This window comes from Osmia lignaria, chromosome 10 (genome assembly GCF_051020975.1).
Source record: "Osmia lignaria lignaria isolate PbOS001 chromosome 10, iyOsmLign1, whole genome shotgun sequence".
Taxonomy (NCBI): Eukaryota; Metazoa; Arthropoda; class Insecta; order Hymenoptera; family Megachilidae; genus Osmia; species Osmia lignaria.
The window spans coordinates 12,697,451-12,714,354 of NC_135041.1; the positions used below are offsets into that span (position 1 = coordinate 12,697,451).

General features: G+C 35.4%; 2 protein-coding genes and 1 long non-coding RNA gene across 5 annotated transcripts; all 3 read right to left on the bottom strand.

Annotated features, from left to right (window-relative positions):
- Nucleotides 1-112: 112 nt before the first annotated feature.
- Gs2 (glutamine synthetase 2) lies at nucleotides 113-11,478 on the bottom strand. 2 transcript variants are annotated; one of them, XM_034340241.2, is made up of 3 exons: nucleotides 11,316-11,478; nucleotides 1,819-2,009; nucleotides 113-1,248 (listed from the first exon to the last, which is right to left on the bottom strand). In XM_034340241.2, the coding sequence occupies exons 2-3, from the start codon at nucleotides 2,000-2,002 to the stop codon at nucleotides 323-325; spliced, it is 1,110 nt and encodes a 369-aa protein (XP_034196132.1). In that variant the 5' UTR covers nucleotides 2,003-2,009; nucleotides 11,316-11,478; the 3' UTR covers nucleotides 113-322. The 2 variants fall into 2 exon arrangements, with proteins under 2 accessions (XP_034196132.1, XP_034196131.1); XM_034340240.2 differs by lacking the exon at nucleotides 11,316-11,478 and adding an exon at nucleotides 4,628-4,872.
- Nucleotides 11,479-11,593: 115 nt separating this feature from the next.
- On the bottom strand, nucleotides 11,594-14,774 carry LOC143305741 (uncharacterized). 2 transcript variants are annotated; one of them, XR_013062906.1, is made up of 5 exons: nucleotides 13,105-14,774; nucleotides 12,896-13,032; nucleotides 12,667-12,789; nucleotides 12,478-12,565; nucleotides 11,594-11,724 (listed from the first exon to the last, which is right to left on the bottom strand). It is a non-coding gene; the product is annotated as an uncharacterized LOC143305741 (long non-coding RNA). The 2 variants fall into 2 exon arrangements; XR_013062905.1 differs by lacking the exons at nucleotides 12,896-13,032; nucleotides 13,105-14,774 and having other exon boundaries at nucleotides 11,599-11,724; nucleotides 12,667-12,884.
- Nucleotides 14,775-15,670: 896 nt separating this feature from the next.
- On the bottom strand, nucleotides 15,671-16,879 carry LOC117611857 (peptidyl-prolyl cis-trans isomerase NIMA-interacting 1). Its single transcript, XM_034340255.2, has 3 exons — nucleotides 16,739-16,879; nucleotides 16,147-16,380; nucleotides 15,671-16,036 (listed from the first exon to the last, which is right to left on the bottom strand). Exons 1-3 carry the CDS (start codon nucleotides 16,791-16,793, stop codon nucleotides 15,816-15,818), a joined length of 510 nt encoding a protein of 169 aa, XP_034196146.1. The 5' UTR covers nucleotides 16,794-16,879; the 3' UTR covers nucleotides 15,671-15,815.
- Between the last annotated feature and the right edge of the window lie 25 nt (nucleotides 16,880-16,904).

Consider the following 16,904-nt stretch of genomic DNA (forward strand, 5'->3'; position numbering starts at 1 on the left):
TCCGTTATTACACGAGACTTGAAATTTCTAGCTATCTAATCGACACCGATCAACGATACGAATTTCCTTATTTTCCCTTCCTCTCAGCTTCCTTTGAAAGCAATTTTATTTATAACATGATCGATGGTCCTTGAACGATTCCGTCTCGCTTGAAGTATACATCCTCTCTCGTTCAAATCTTGTATTCTCTCACTATGAATAATCAATTTACAATGTGCATGGAACACGTTCAACGTAAGTTCAGCCACTCTATCGCACTACCGATTTATCGTCCAATTATTCCTTTCCACCGAGCATCGTCTTCAGGAACCGTTATAATTCTTTACTCGTTGAGGACACAAGTACGAATAAGAGCGTCGCACACCGAGTATGGATCGCAATTGCTACTTGGTCTTCTGTCCTCCAGGTACCCTTTCTTATCCTCGGCAACGCCTCGAGGTATACGAATACTGACATTACGATTCGCTACACCAGCGCTGAAATCATGTATGCTGCTGGTTTCGCATTTTCCGGTTAAACGACGTTCGTTGTCCTTTCCTCCGCGTGGGTCGTACGCTTGGATGTGCCTTAGGTGCTGCTTGCTCAGCTTGTCGATCGCCTTCTCGATCTCGGCGATACCGTTTTCGTTTCGCATTGCCTTTGTCGAGAAGTTCGTGTGCGCGCCAGCGCCGTTCCACGAACCGTCCACGGGCTTTGGATCCAAGGTGACGATCACACCGTATTCCTCGGCCACGCGATGCAGTATGAACCTGGCGACCCATAAATCATCGCCGGCTGATATGCCGACGCAGGGACCAACCTGGAACTCCCACTGAGACGGCATTACTTCGGCATTTGTACCAGCAATCTTCACGCCGGCGTAAAGACAGGCTCGGTAATGAGCCTCGACGATTTCGCGACCGATAACCTTGTCGGCGCCGACGCCGCAGTAGTACGGTCCTTGGGGACCCGGGAAACCGTTCTTCGGCCAGCCAAGGGGCCTACCGTCGAAATCAAGGAAAGTGTACTCTTGCTCGATACCGAACCATGGTTCCTGATCCTTCACCGCTTCCATAGCCTCGTTCGCTTTGAAACGCTTGTTAGACGCCGTTGGTGTCATATCGCTGTAATAAGTGTCGCAGAGTACAAGTTTGTTCTTCCCGCGACGAAACGGATCGTCGTAGATCGCTACCGGGCATAGATAAATGTCACTGTTCGCTCCATCCGCTTGGTACGTCGAGCTACCATCGTACGTCCAGATCGGCAATTCTAAAAAGAGAATAGAAATCAGATCAATTTCAAGATTTAAATCCTAAGGTATCGATTCAATACACATTTTATCCCTAATCGACGGTATTTAAATTCGTCCTCGTAGACTCTATGCGTTGCAATGTGTAAATAGTTCCGTAACGCGTATAGAATTTCATGAATACAAATATATGCTATTTCACTGTGCCCAACGTTGTTGCATATGCGCTGGACGTAGAAAATTCAAGTATTTACGCACTGAATCTCACATATGTGATTAGCATTCAGGAAGGATTACAATTTGATGATTGAAATGTGCAGGTAAGGAAGATACGGATGTTGGGTCAAATTGAGAAAAGACAAACAGGATCTTCTCCAATCTCCCAGAGACTGTAATCTTGAGTACATATATGTACTATAGTCTTTTAGTCTCATCGTGGCATAACGTTAAAAATGGTTAGATAACATTTTGGTTATCATCCAAAACATAAGTACACCTGATCGTTCGTATTTCAAAACGGTGATCAAGGTTGTTCCGAAACTAGAGACACGCGCATCGTATTTTCTGCTTACGTTTACCCGGATAATTACCTGACGGATGTTTCGGCACGAAATCAACGGTCCTGGTCTTGCTTCGCAAATTTTCACCGGTACCATCGATCCAAATGTATTTCGCCTGAACTGTGTTCTCCGGTTGGGGTAGTTCCAGGTACCTGTTCAGCAGGGTCTTATCTAGGGCCGCGTTCGGCGACTCCTTCAGCATAAGACGCGACATTGTGATACTGTAACATCAAATAAAAAATTCATGAAATTATTCCGTATTAGATAAAATGTAAGTTCCCGGGGTCTAGCAAGAGCGGTGCACGGTCCCGGCACGGTATTTCATTTGGAAAAGATAGGGAGCCGATGATCATGGTGAACTATTGTGGCAAATTGAAAGAAAGAACGGATAATGATAGTAATTATAAGTGTAACAAATCATGACTGAATCTTCTGTTTTTTTGGCAAGATGGAACGGTATCTACTTTGACAGGGGGTAGATTTATTTCTTTCCTATTAACAAATGTACCTTTTAATTATACCTTGAGAATCTATTTATACACTTAATATGTCACATTGCGCCACCGCGTTTAATTGTACAACGCTATATGACGCAATATTTCATTTTGAATTTTCCTGTTGATCAAGGAAAATTCGTTTGAAAGAATGATACTTAATGATTGGATTCGAACGAAAACTTTCCAATGTTTTAGCGGTTCGAATCGTGTTTTGATTTGAATATTGCATACATTAGGGAAGCGAATTGATCAGATTAAAATGGAGCGTGGTGCCGCCTAGTAATGATATCGCGTATGTGTAACGCACATTACGCAGATCCATTCATACGTACATACGAAATGCAACCAAGCGTAGAGGAACACATAAAAGATTCCTCTGGGTTTATTCTTGGTGAAAGAGACATAGAGGCGCGCCCACGTATCACGCAGCACGCATCAAACATCACGCAGCACGCACGCGGTTCCAGCGTGTATCACAGTAGTATGCATATTGCTAGTCACCCACTGGGAACGCGTTTTAACAACGTGTCGGAGAGGTCTTTACCCGATATCATAACCCTGCTCGCACGTGCAAATATTTCGGGCGTGTTCAAGGCCATTTCGGATTATTTTTAAATCTTTCCTTTTCTTTTCGATAATGCACGCGTCTCGAAACATCGATACTTGTTCACCTTTCACCTATAAAGAGGGATGCAGCTACTCTGCGGTACAAATGACATGGTACGATTTTTTTTGCAAATTTTCTATCTTCAAAATATCGATAGTGTATTCAGAAATAGACACGAAAAGATAGAAGTTTATTTTTCAATCGCTAAGAAGAACGGAAAATTTCCTCTACTTAGCTCCTTGTTAAACTGGAAAATTGCGCATTATCAAACGCAAGCAGTTTCTCTCCTGCAATTATACAATCGTCTCTAATCAGTAGTTAATGTACGTGGGTTGCTTATTGAACAGTTCCCTGATAAACAATCGCTTTAATTCCTTCCTATTTAGAGATGTTTCGAGAAACATTTTCAATTAACGTGGTGATCAAATAAATATTTGTTTTTTTAATTGGTTATTTACGGTCCATTTGCCGTTTTTGATATTACCCAGAGATTGGTTAATAAAAAGATTAAGCGTTTGTCTATTAGGTAATGACTCTAACAATAGGCCGAGGTGAATTCTACGTCTCGGATAATGTAGAATTTTTCCGATTCAATAAAGAAAACCGCGATAACACTACAACTGGTTATTATGCAGCACGTGACGAATCTACGAGTCACGTAGTGGTATATGTGTACAGCTAAAAACATTATTTCGCGCGGAGACGTTGATGGACTTCCGTGTGACTCACGCGTTCCCTTTCGTTTGATTAGCGGAATCATTATTACCTACTTCTAATCTTTCGTTTTTCACACTTATCTGAAGTAAATACACTTTCCGTGTTGTTTCATCCCGATTGCCTTGAAATGATCTTTATTCGTTCGAAACACTCGAGGTGCACCTTAAACAAGTTAAAGTCTAATTATTCGAACGAAACCTGTTATATAATTTATCGAGAGGTTTACAATCACCGAAAAGAATTCCTGATAACGATGTAAATTATGTAATTTAAGCGATTTTTCACGAAACCAATCCATCAATGTCCATCAAAATTGTACAAGGAATACGTTTGCTTCTTAGCCGGCAGTTACGAAGGCATTAAGGACACCGTATTTCAAAGCATCTCGTTCACCTTTGGAATGCACGATGCATTGTGAAACAAGCTGGGCAATTTACCGGTCTGGCATCAACCGCCATTTAAAGTGAAGACTGTCGGTTGGCTGTATATTCTCTGCTGTTGCATTCATAAACTGTCGATACAGGGAATCATTTTCGAAGCAATAGTGAAAAACAACGTATCCCCGCGGCTACGTTTCTTGTTTCGCAACATCGATACCGTACAGCTTATTGAACCAAAGCTATTGAAATAATTAGCTTCCTGTTATCTTAGCTAATCTTCCCATGGCTCTCGATAAACAGTTTAAGTAACTTTCCACAAAACGCAAGGCCGTTCTAGAACTAGAGTTAATATATGCATTTCTATTCTTGACATTCAGCTATAGTCTACCTGGAGTGTGAACAGCGGATGTTGGAGACGGGCCTGGTGAAAAGTGGTAGATGTTAAATGGTACATTTCTATTTCAATTTTATGCCAAGTCCAAATTTTCATTTCACAGAATTCAATATTATAAGTATGGAGATTTGAAAGCACCGAATAAAAGAAAATGGTAGATTTGAATGGAGGTAATTTCGTCTAAGTGCAAGTATCGTTTCTCTTTGTATTTTGTTAGTACAACTAGATAAATAAATTTACTAACCTAAGGAATCTGTTAACGGTGATCCATTTCGGCTTTTGACCGATACCGACATTCTGCAATACCCTTGTACCGCATAACTTTACTAAAATGTTCGGACTCATTTTAAATTCAAACTCTCGATCTTTCGTTCGTCAATTTTTCTTCGGCGAGAATCGAATTTCGATTAACTTAATATTTGAAAACAAGGCAAAATAAGAACAAAAGCCGCGAATAAGGATCAACGTGCTATTCACTGGTCCACTAACACAACTTGGAGCAGGTATCATTTATATACCTATCCCTTCCATCGAATCCTGACAGAAATACCGGTTCCATCGTATTTCGAACAAATTTTAAATTCATGTTTCTTCAGCTACTGTCTCCTTTCTTTTCCACTTTCAATAACCAGTTTTGTTCATCTGTGATTGTACTTCATTATCTGTTCTTAATTTGAATTGAGGATCAAGTAGCAATATGTATCTATACAGCTTATTTATTGCAGTAATTTAATATATTTGATGGCTTATGTATTTACATATCGATTTCAATCGGTAATCGTGTAAGCAACTGCAATACGTAGTCTCTTGTAACTTTAAATGAAATAAAATGCAATACTGGTAGCAGTAAATATAAACCAAATGTGTGAAAGTGAAGAATTTGATTCACGATTTGGATTAATGAATGTGAAAAGTATAAATATTAAATTTATAATTTTATTATGTTATTTGTCACGCGAATGAAAGTAATCGCAAAATGGCCTTCACAATGTCCCTCGTAGAAATAAATCACACAAGATGCATATTTCGATTGTGTATTCATAAAAACATTTTTATCGCTGGAATTTTATCAACTGAAACAGTTAATCGTTACATATATTTATTTTTACTGATTTTTTTTGTATCTTAAGCTTTTGCACAGTGATAAGATTTGATATACATAGCAATGATATTATTTTTAGCATTTTTTCGTTAATTACAAAAGAATCGTTGTAAATTAATAACAGTTTCGAATAAATATTTACCTGTTATTGATCAAGCATGTTAATTATGACTCGTTAATGTCGCAATGTTTGAATATACACAATTGAATTTCTTTCCCACATTCTTATTATTTACTGATCTATGTGTTCATTATCGTAATGTCATCGTGCTTTCAGTATCAAGCCTGTAAATACTCCAACACATGTTCATATAACACGAACACGATGAGTATACAGGGTGTCCTTATAGTGTTTTACTATTCGTTAAATATTTATTAAGGTACAGGAAAATTATTTATATGGAGAAATAATTGTAAGGATATAAAGTATCAATGGTAGTCTTGTTCACGCTTAAGGTACCACCTGTTAGACATTATCTCTTGAAACTATTAATCGGTCTACCTGGGGTGTTAAAAGCTTAATACAGATACCTTGTGCAACTTTTTTATTAAGGAATTATTATCGGCTTAAAAGCTACTTGTAGCATGGAAAGATAGAATCAATGGTCGAACGAAGAAAGATATTTTACTAGGAGAACCGTTAAGAGATCGAATTCGCCTCTCGTTGCATGCGACACGTGAGGTTTTGAATTATTAGTTCGTCTGATATGCTAAACTGTTCCACTAACCTATTTTTTCTTGACAGATGTAGTTCTTGCATCTACAAATTACCAATTTACTTGTCATTTTTTAACCATCCTTAACGAGTACTTTCTAATACTTATCGTTCGTATAATTGAAAAGTTATACGATTCATTGTTCGCGAAAAGTTGTGTAACGTTGACAAATTCAAGGTAAATCACCCTGCCAGAATCTTGTCATGTATTTTATTGTAATAGTGTCATTTCGAACTGTCGTCAGGTCATTTAACCTTGACTCTAAAATTTACATTCGCCGAATAACGCGCATTAAGATTTACTAAGCTTTTAAGCATTTTCTCTGTTATAGATTTCCGAGTAGTCTTTCGATTCCTTTCAAAATGAATACGTTCAAATGAGCGAGCTCACGCTGTGGAGAACACCCTTCGAGTCGAATTGAAAAGAAGCCATGAAAGCAATTAGCGGTATTAATTATCTACCAAACGGCACAACGACCCTCGAAGTTACTTGAAATAAATTTATAAAAGTTCTTCGATAAAGAAATAAAGTTTCCTTACGTTTTCCATTCGAATGAAAATAGGTTATCATATTAATCGAAGATATAATAATATCTTTCGAAAGAAACGCGATAGATGGGTAAGCGTGTTATTTTCACCCATTGATAATCGTTTATTTTCACTTAACGATTTAAACGTGGCACGAAAGACCGTGAATTGTTAAACATTCTAGTATTCTGCCAACTATTTCGGGCTCATACACACACCAAGGGCACCTTTATGAATCGTGATTCACTATTGAGAGCCACGCTTCCTCTAGCCATGAGGTGGTAATTTTCATTTCCTCGTTTTTACCACGGCAATTGGGCACCAACGTGAATATTAACGGATCCCCCTTCAATTTGTTCGTTAACCTTCAATGCATCGTAGTAATTACAGTATGCTAGATATAGCTTCTGCTGATCCAATGATTAATTTAATTAAATTCCTTCTCGTTCTCATTTTCTACATTTTATACCATATTTCTATTTTCTAAATATATTAGAACATCTTTCGAGTGCAATTGCCAGGCGAAATCAACTTGACACTGCACAACTGTTTCATTTTCAGATGCTATGCTGCTTGTATAGATAATAAGCTAGCAAAAATAGTACAGCAGTCCGATTCGATACGAGACTGAAAGTAAATTCGACTTCCGGGTGGAAATGCAATGAAGGAACATTGCGCTGTCCTCAAAATCCGTAATGCTATTCTTGCGTGTTTTGTGTAACGAATAAAGTAGATTTCAAGCTACAATTTAATATGTCGTACATGCAATTTTATAGTAGTTTTGTGTCATCAAATTACGTCAAACTTTTGATGTTACGAAATTGGCCATTTAGTGTGCGTCAGCGTAGTTGCTCCTCTTGTCAAATTATATTAAGTATCGTTACGTTACCATTTAGGAATGAAACAGTGTCACTTGCACCACAGTCAATACATACTTCATTACTTCTACTTTCGAACAGTTTTAAACGAGAGCGTTCTACATCTTTGCACTGAACAATCGATTACACTAGATCGAACGAAATGTGTATCACTGTGTCAGTATCAACCTTTCAGTTAATTAAATACGAAAAAGGAAAATATATATTCAGTGAGGTTTTTAAGTTGAATGTTTCATTGATCAGTTGACCAATGAAAGAAAAAAACCTTCTTATCATTCATAATCACTACTGAAATACTAATCGTCTATACAGCACGCACCAAAACAAGAAATAAAGATTATGCAACATCGAGGTGGTAAATATTTTTGTTTTCTGTCCATTCGAAAATCGTTTGGTGACACAGTTTTCGGGTAAACACGGGTTTGCTCCATGATTACACGTGTAACCAGCATCGCTATCAGCACGTTTGTGTCACCAACCGGCTCGTTAATACACGAAAGAACATTTGTTAGATCGATTCGTTTGTACCGACGTTATATCGCCATGGAGACTGGCGAAAACATAATCGGAGATATGACCCACCGTAGACTCGCCGAGAGAGAGTTCAGTGTGTCGCGTAGGAAAAACCAGATCATGTGTGCCGTACATTGTTTTACGGAGTATGTACTTACACGTGTCGATCGGTTTACTTTTTACTTGTTTCCTTTTATCATGCTACGTCGTTAACAACAGGTTTGATCGTTTTAACGATCTCGAAAAAGAAGGAGCGCGCTCGCGTTGCGTCGATATGAATCACTGAAATCTGAATTTTCCTTCAGATTTGTATTTCTAAAACAAACATATATTTAATTCATATCTGTATTTAATTGTCAATTAAAAATATATATATATATAAGTTTCATTCACGGTAAATAATGATTTAACGAAGCGTGAAGTTCATAGGCGAGAGATAAACGGTTATCAAAGTGTTGGAAACCGGTTAAACCGAACTGTTTACGGAAGTTGCAGTTCGTTGCCAATGTCACGAGCCACGTTATCGTTGCAGGCAAATTAGATACAGGTATCGTGTAGACGACATTTAATACCCGAGAAAACATCGGTAAGCGAAAGCGGAGGAACGTTTTTGATGACAATGTTGTCAGCTTTAGATTTATCGTTAGTTAGGCGTCAACGTTTACACGCACGTGCAGTTTGTGTAAACCGAATCGCGTAATTGAATTATACCCGTTTATTCGAGATGAGGTAGGAGAAATTGAAATAAATATAAATATGCAGTGAAATTTAGAAAGTTAGGCTAATGTTATAAAACAGAATGTTTAATTTTTACGTGTAACGCTATTAAATAATTTATGAATTTCTCGTTACGCAACGGGAGATAAAAAACATTGTATTATATGGCCAGAGTCTGTGTGTAATAAATAAATCATTGGCGACCCACATAGCCGGAATGGAAAATTACGTAAAAAAACAGCACGGCACGTGTTAGCACTTTGACGACCTTATATTCTATGGGATCGTTTAAACGGAATTTAAGTAGACCATCGTGTGTTTTACTCTCGGGAACTATCGAAAATACGATTACTTATCATCAATTGATGAAAGTGAATTGATAAATTCAATGATAAAGCAATGTATTATCTGCTATACAGGTAAACAGTACTTCATACAGTGATCATAAGGAATAAATCACTATATCAAATATCGGGTGTACTTCGACGATTAAAAGCGTATCAAAGCTTCGGTATCCGTTCGTTAGTATAAATACGATTCTAGGTATCGGCCGAGTCGTAATTACTATTGCGTGCTCCTGTATACGCCTACATTCGCGTGTATTCAGATACATTATTAGATGTTCAGATTTGCATCGCGAAAAGCAATATTCAATCCGGTGAAATGGGAGACCGGTGAAAATTTCATGTGATTCGATGGTTTCTATTTTAACGATGTGGGTCAGTGTCTTCGAACGTCGTCTCTTTTTACTTGACAATGGTGTCCAGGGGAATAGAAATATAAGAAAATATTTCTATAAACTCAATGTTCTGCTTGCGAAGGTTCAATATTGGATCAATTGTTTGAATATGATTCATTATAATTTTAAGATAACTTGAACTCAGGAAAAGGGAACAAGAGTGAGACACTCCAATTAATTGGTCATTCTGTTTCCTACACAATCGACATTGTTTGAAATTCAAATATACTATCTGCGAGTGATTCAGTTTTATCCTCGATGAAATATTTATCCGCGCGACACAGCGCACGATTCTTCTTGTTCCGAGCAAAGTGCAAGATGCCTTTGTTCTCCCGACTTGCATGCAGATAAAATTGTTCAACCTTTTCTCAGCATTGCGATATTACCTGTTTCTTCGTCGATGTCCAAGCGCTGAATTTGAATTTGCAATCGGAAAGCATTCAATCTGTTTTATTTTAAAGCTGTTTTAGTTTAGAAATATACGAGAGATTAACTTATCGTTAGATACGCGTGACTAATAAACTTTTTCCTCGAAATATCGACAAAGAATTACTATTTAGACCTGATAAGTTATAACCTCTAACGAGACAGCGAGAATTTAAGATTAATTTTAGACGCGAATAAAATTGAAGATTTCTCGAGTTTGCCGCCAAAAATTCAAACTGATAGCGCAGCTTTACCGTTCGAGCATTGTAATGGAAAAATTGTGTAATGATCATCTTGTTTTTCGCGCGAATTATCAACAATTTGCATTTAAATTTTTGAAAAAACGAGCTCTTGAAAGCATCAGTAAGATAACAAACGATAACCAACCGGTCTTTATAATGAAACATATTGAATATGCAATTAATTTTAATTGTTTCGCTTTAGATCTATTTTTAAGTTAAAGCGAACTAACGATATATTTTAAGTGCTACTGAATTTCAAATAAAGAAACTTTAGACTATTCTCGTGATATTTTGATAACTACGATACGGTAAATAAGTTTCTGTAAACAAGTTGAATGACTTATCTACTGTTAAAAAAAAAGATTGAGTACGGTATAAAGATAGATTAAACTGAGTCGATTATCATTATTCGTCTTACTAAATCTCTATATACCGCTAGTATTATAGTATCGCTCGATGCAAATACATAAGTAGATTGTAAGTAACCAGATGCGAAAGTATAATACAAAAATTAATTAGAGTAGACTGTCATCCGCTTTTGATTTAATCGCTCCCTGCTTTATCCGGTCACTTTGTCATTCAGAAGCACAATATAAGAACAGTTGACACATTATAGGTATCACAAAGTTGACGAGATTTATGATAAATGAAACTTCAATAAAATACTCCTGAGAAAATGAAAAAAATCAATAATTGTTGAAATCTTACAAATAAGGTTTGTAAAAAAACAAACCTTTCTAACTCGAGAAAGAAAAATACCGCCCCAAGTAGAACGAAGAATGATTTCGAAGCCACGATAACAATATCAATTTTGAATGAGTACTATCTTTCAGGGGACACGGGTCACCGCTGATCTCCGATCGAAAAGTGTCAAGCAGTATGATCGCGCTCCTTTCATTCCTCTATTTACAGCAGTTTCTGCACTGCCCTTGATTAGATAACGTTCATTGAAAATACGTACATTTAAAACATTGTTACGATAGAACGCGAATTAAGTAAACTATCTTCGATCCTTTGTTAACGTAAAGAATAAAAAAAAAAAAAAAAAAAAAGGATTACTGCGGTTACTTACCGCTGTTACTGATGATCCAGCTATGACACGGGGTGTTGGTGTACTAAATGATCGTTTGATCGATGCTCGTTGAGCGGAGTCGCGCGACGCGTCCTAGTGTTGTGTTGCAAAGAGTTAAAAGGCACTGGTCATGAAGGCAATGAGCGCTTGATAGCACGGACTGTGTTACTACTGTAGGAGCGCGGCTGCGATATTTATGTAGACGAGCGTTTCAGCGCAAGCGTCGCTTGCCCCGCGCTCTTCGGCTGCCGTACGATTCCCCACCTCCGCAACACGAAAGTGATTATCCGATGTGATCGTAGGTCCACTCGATCGTTACGTGCCGGAAAATTCTTGTCTGCGTGTGTCGCCATGGTGTTCCTTCACGATGGAAATTATTCGCGACTCTCCTTCGATGACATAACCTGAACTTAAACAAACAGGCGGGAATTATTAGGCGATCTTTCGAAATGAAAACCTTATATGTACGATTTTCTTTCAATGTTTTATCGAACTGACACTTGTACAGAAAAGAAACTATCTACGTATTCGATAAATTAGTGAAAAATGCGTTTTCCCCTATCGAACGGAAGTCACGCTTGCACGGAGTCACGTGTCGATAATGCGCTCTTCTTAAGAACATGAGTTTCTAGTTACCGTTGATCTAGATTTATTTCCTACTTCAGTCGAATTATATTGCAACGCAATATAATTTCTTTCTTATGGTTATAACAAGAATATGTCTCTTTTTTTTTAGATTCGCACGAAATAAGAGATATGTTTATCGTCTCGTATAACATGCTTTGTTAACGTAAGTAAATAGTGTAAATAAAGTTCGTGCGATGACATGAATAGGCAAGGCCACACATTGACAATAATTCCTCCAAGCTATAAACATGATGCAACTGAATGTAGGTAGTAAATTGTGTTTCATATATCTGTCAACGAATTCGGCTTTATTATTGATAATAAAGAAAAACAGCGTATAAAACGATCTTTTATCTGATCTAATCTTCAAACACTTGATCATTAATCAAAATATAAAAAAATAAAATGTTTTGTCACCGATCGAGAATTAATTGCTGATTTGGTTGGCAATAAATTTATATCTACGGTAACGTGTAAGAAATTAAATTTGATTAGAAGCTATGCAATTCTAGTTTCTAGAACACTAAAGACTTACCGGATCTTCGAATAGAAAGATTTTCTTCTTATAGAAAGTACTAGTGTGATCCATAAGGAAACAAGAAAACTTGTTTTTACACAATGCCCTAAAAAAGTTCAATCATTTCAATAATAAAGTTATCGCTGATACATAATAATCAAAAGATAATCCGACTATGCGATGATTCGTAAAACGTTTGAAAAATACCTTTGTACTGTTTTCATGGACCATCTTGTATCCTAAACTTATCTCTAATGTGTACTTACATTCCTGCTTCTGGAGATACGTGTAACATACCGTAAGGGGCAAACGCGTTACGCGCCAAATCATCTGTTATGAACATAGGAATAATTAACTTATAACAATATATTTGTTTGTAATATAAGTGGTAAAATGAACAGCACTTACAAAATGTTTATTTTGAAAATTATCCTACCTGGTAAAACTCCAAAATTATTCCTGGCATTATTAGACGAACAAACAATTTGGTACATCCTACTTCTAGATACGTTTTTTTACCAATAGTCCCAATTGCTTGGATAAACTTTATTCTTTACAAAGTATTCGCTAATTCTACGTGTCGAAATATGTTCATAAGATAAAATAGAGACTCGTTGAATCAGTCGTTATCGACTCTTTGTATACCTTTGTGAAGATAACAGTACTATGTATCATGAAAATAGAAAAAATATTTCTTTTTCAATTTGTTATCAGAATCTGCACGTGGACCGGAAGAGAGTACAATCTTTTAAATTAAAAATATCCTCCTAGGAATATCCTCCTCCCGGAAGCGAAACATTTTTGCAATGGACGATAGTTCCTGAGGACGCAAGTCCTATCTCACAGGATTCAAAACGTTACCACTTTTCTTTTGTAATTTTTCAATTTGAAATTCATAAACACTGGTCAAAATCTAAACAAAAAAATTGAAATAAAAAAGAATTATCACAAAACCAAATAGCAGTCTCAGACTCAAGTTATGAAATCATTTACGTCAATTTATGGATGTGGCGATAAGTAAATGTAAATAATTAAGAAGAGATAATTAACTCATACTTACGTTCGAAAGGGTCATCACAATTAAAACACAAACCGTCTGGTAACTTTGTAAAAAAAGAATTTTGTAGAAGAAACAAAAATGAATAATATTAATCGTTACTTGTATCTACAGAGCCAATTTTTACTCTTTTATATTTTCATAAGCTATCGTGCAATATATGTATAGGTAAGGGTAAGATTTTAAAATTAGATGTTCATCTCTCCATAATGGTGCATATTAATAATTTTATAATACCTGGGTATTATTTTATAATACCTAACAAAACCGGTTGATGATAATTATTAAAGTTTATACAATATAAGCTTCAACATACCTCGTAATATGGTGAATTTAATGAAGCAACCAATTAAGTTTCATACGCATTTACGCTTCTGCGTCAGAACCATATCGTATTTCAGAATTTCCTCTTTTTTTGCGAGCGCGCGATTAAAATAATAAAACTCAAAAAAAAGAATAATTCTCACGATTAAAATCATTCGGAAATTGCGTGCCATATGATTCGCAGGATTTAGGTATCGTGACCAATTTATTGATGGTAATAATTTGACAAGCTCGTTAAAGCGACCGCTAAAAATTGCATGATTCCGCCAATTATTACTAACTATTTATCTCAAGGTTAGCAAATATATTCGGTCTAACGATGAACATGCGATGAAATCAGTTTTATAGGTAAACACGATAGATCGTGTATGTATGTAAATACATTTTTAACAATAAAAAATGCTAAATCCACCTCAGACCTTCGAAAGCATCAATTTCTTTGTATGCTATTTAAGCTGACCTACTAAACCGCGATAATCGTTTATATTTAACGTAAGTACGACGTGTAGATGTGCAATGTCCGAGAGAACATTATGCCAATCATATGCTGACCCCCTGTACAAGAGAATATACGTTCATACTTTTGATTATATAATAATTTAAAAGAGGTTTCATGTAGGGTACCCAACTGAAAGGGAAGTGATTGAATCGCGGACTTCCTCTGGGTGTAGGACGTTCGTACATAAATAATAGATCATGTGTAGAACACGTACATTAACAAATAATTTCTTATTAAATAGTTTGCATCGAAACTGTTACAGTATTCATTATTTTACAAATGATCGTCACAAATATAGTAGTTCATTCGTAAACGATGATTTTAACTAAAACGTAGCTCAGAAACGTTTAAAATTAAAATTGTAGCTTAAACATTGTAGTTCTTTAATGTAGACAAATGCATTTGGATGCAAATTATTATCACATTTAATTGTAATACATTTTTTTTTTGTAAGAGAAATTATTTCATACATACATATTGTATATACATATTGATTAAGTTAGATACACTGCAAACTGGATGATAAGAAATAATTATTACAACTCTAACATATATGTTTTCACATAAATATTCACAGTCTTCAGAAACATAGATTACCATAAGCATAGACTAGAAAAATTGAAGAATATTGAAAACATGAATGATTTCTGAACAAGTTTCTTTTTTTATGTTTGAAACAAACATTTATTTCTATTAAAATAAAATTGATGAATAGTCAAGGTAATGTCATATTATTAATATAAGCTGTAATAATCTCAAATAATTGTACTTTTCCTAGCAGCATGTTTACAACACAGTTTATTCCAGCTAAACATAAATAAAGTTTAAATTATTATGTTCAATGATCATTAGTTTTTGAGCAAAAACTTCATGGTTACACATATGTATATATGATTTATTTTATTACTGTTAAATCCATTTTAATTGATGTACTAATTTAAGCATCAATTGCTCAATTTCTTTTTTTATTGCAATACAAGTAACAAAATTCATCTTTCGTACTTATTGTTATCTTTTTAATAAATATTCGAATAAGCAAATCAAAGAAAACTAGAGAGTATTGTTAATACCATGTGAAACTTATCTAACATTTAAGGAATGTAAGGTTAGCAAATATGAATAGAGAATATTGTTAATTGTGTGCATACAGTCTGTCTATTTTACTTTATGTTATATCTGTTTTGCTTTCATCACATGAAAATGCACACAATGAAAAATTTGTAAAATAGTTGTAAGTGCAACATACTACTTCAGTTAAGCATCAACTGGAAGACATAAATATATAATTGGATATTGAATTTAAAAAAAAAAAAGATATTTACATACATCTTATCCATGCACAAAAAACTTTTTTCTGCATAATTAAATATACATGATTTTGAATGCAATTATGAAAATTTTCTAATATTATGAACATATCAGCACAATTGAAGGAATTTTTTTAATAAATTCAATACTTTATTGAGGATTAATCTTTTATGCTGTTCGCTGAATGATATGGATACCACTATCTGTGTGAACTGGTGAAGACAATTCACCAACTTTAAGAGCAAATGCTGCTTGTTCAAAAGGCTTCTGCATTGCACCTCTATTAAATGGTCCCAAGTCTCCACCTCGCTTAGCTGAACTACAATCGCTATACTTTGAAGCAAGTTCAGCAAAAGTTGCTTTTCCAGATACAATTTGCTCTCTGTAAGCTAAGTTTATGAACACAAATAAATAAATTTTTTAGACAATCATACTCTGTATAATGAAAGACACTGTAACAAAGATATATGTAGACAAAAAATATATTCATTGGTCTTACATTTGATAAGTTCAAGAGCTTCTTCCTTTGATCTTGTAATCTTTTCTTCCCGCCAAGAAGACGGTCGACGAGAACCTGAATGTTTTACTAATAAGTGAGAACACTGCACTTCTTCTGGGCTATCCCTTTTATTATTTCCAGATGGATTATTTCCAGATGGATTATTTCCAGCAGGTTTATCTGGCCTATCCCATTGACTTTCTTTAGTATAAATATTTAAATAATAATGCTGTCCTGTAAAAAAATATAAAATGTAACGAACAATTTTGTTACTGCTCAACATCCTAGATCAACACAATTTTCATTATATTTAATGTCACCTTAGTTTCAGAGATTTTTGTAAAATATAAAAGATAAGGATTTGGAACAAATAATCAAAAAAATAATATAATTCCTTTGCAATTACATTTATAATTATACAATTTTTTGAAGGCAGTGTCAATTCAACAGAAAAATGCCGGCCCTACGTTCAAAACTAACTACACAGCGAACAATCTATAATTTATATAGAAAAATAATAATGACGAAAAGAAATAATTATATGCAAATATTTCTAAGTTATTAGTTAACTACCGCAAATAAACCTTCATACCGGTAGATCTACTTAAACGTTTTTCCCAACCCGATGGTAATTCTTCGTCCGCCATTGTTATCCAATATTTTTCTACTCTTGTCTCATGCAGTGACTACAGATGCGAAAGACTGGACATGCCTTCATTTTTAAGGGGTCATGATTTATGGGGTTCTAGACACCCCCA

Excerpts from the sequence above, each read along its gene's own strand:
- Gs2 (XM_034340240.2), bottom strand. The coding sequence starts at position 4,728 with ATGAGTCCGAACATTTTAGTAAAGTTATGCGGTACAAGGGTATTGCAG. Across the intron at positions 2,010-4,627 it reads ACCGTTAACAGATTCCTTAG|TATCACAATGTCGCGTCTTA; the intron begins GTTAGTAAATTT and ends TTGATGTTACAG. Across the intron at positions 1,249-1,818 it reads CGTGCCGAAACATCCGTCAG|AATTGCCGATCTGGACGTAC; the intron begins GTAATTATCCGG and ends TTCTCTTTTTAG.
- LOC117611857 (XM_034340255.2), bottom strand. The coding sequence starts at position 16,793 with ATGGCGGACGAAGAATTACCATCGGGTTGGGAAAAACGTTTAAGTAGA. Across the intron at positions 16,381-16,738 it reads ACGTTTAAGTAGATCTACCG|GACAGCATTATTATTTAAAT; the intron begins GTATGAAGGTTT and ends ATTTTTTTACAG. Across the intron at positions 16,037-16,146 it reads AGCTCTTGAACTTATCAAAT|CTTACAGAGAGCAAATTGTA; the intron begins GTAAGACCAATG and ends TCATAAACTTAG.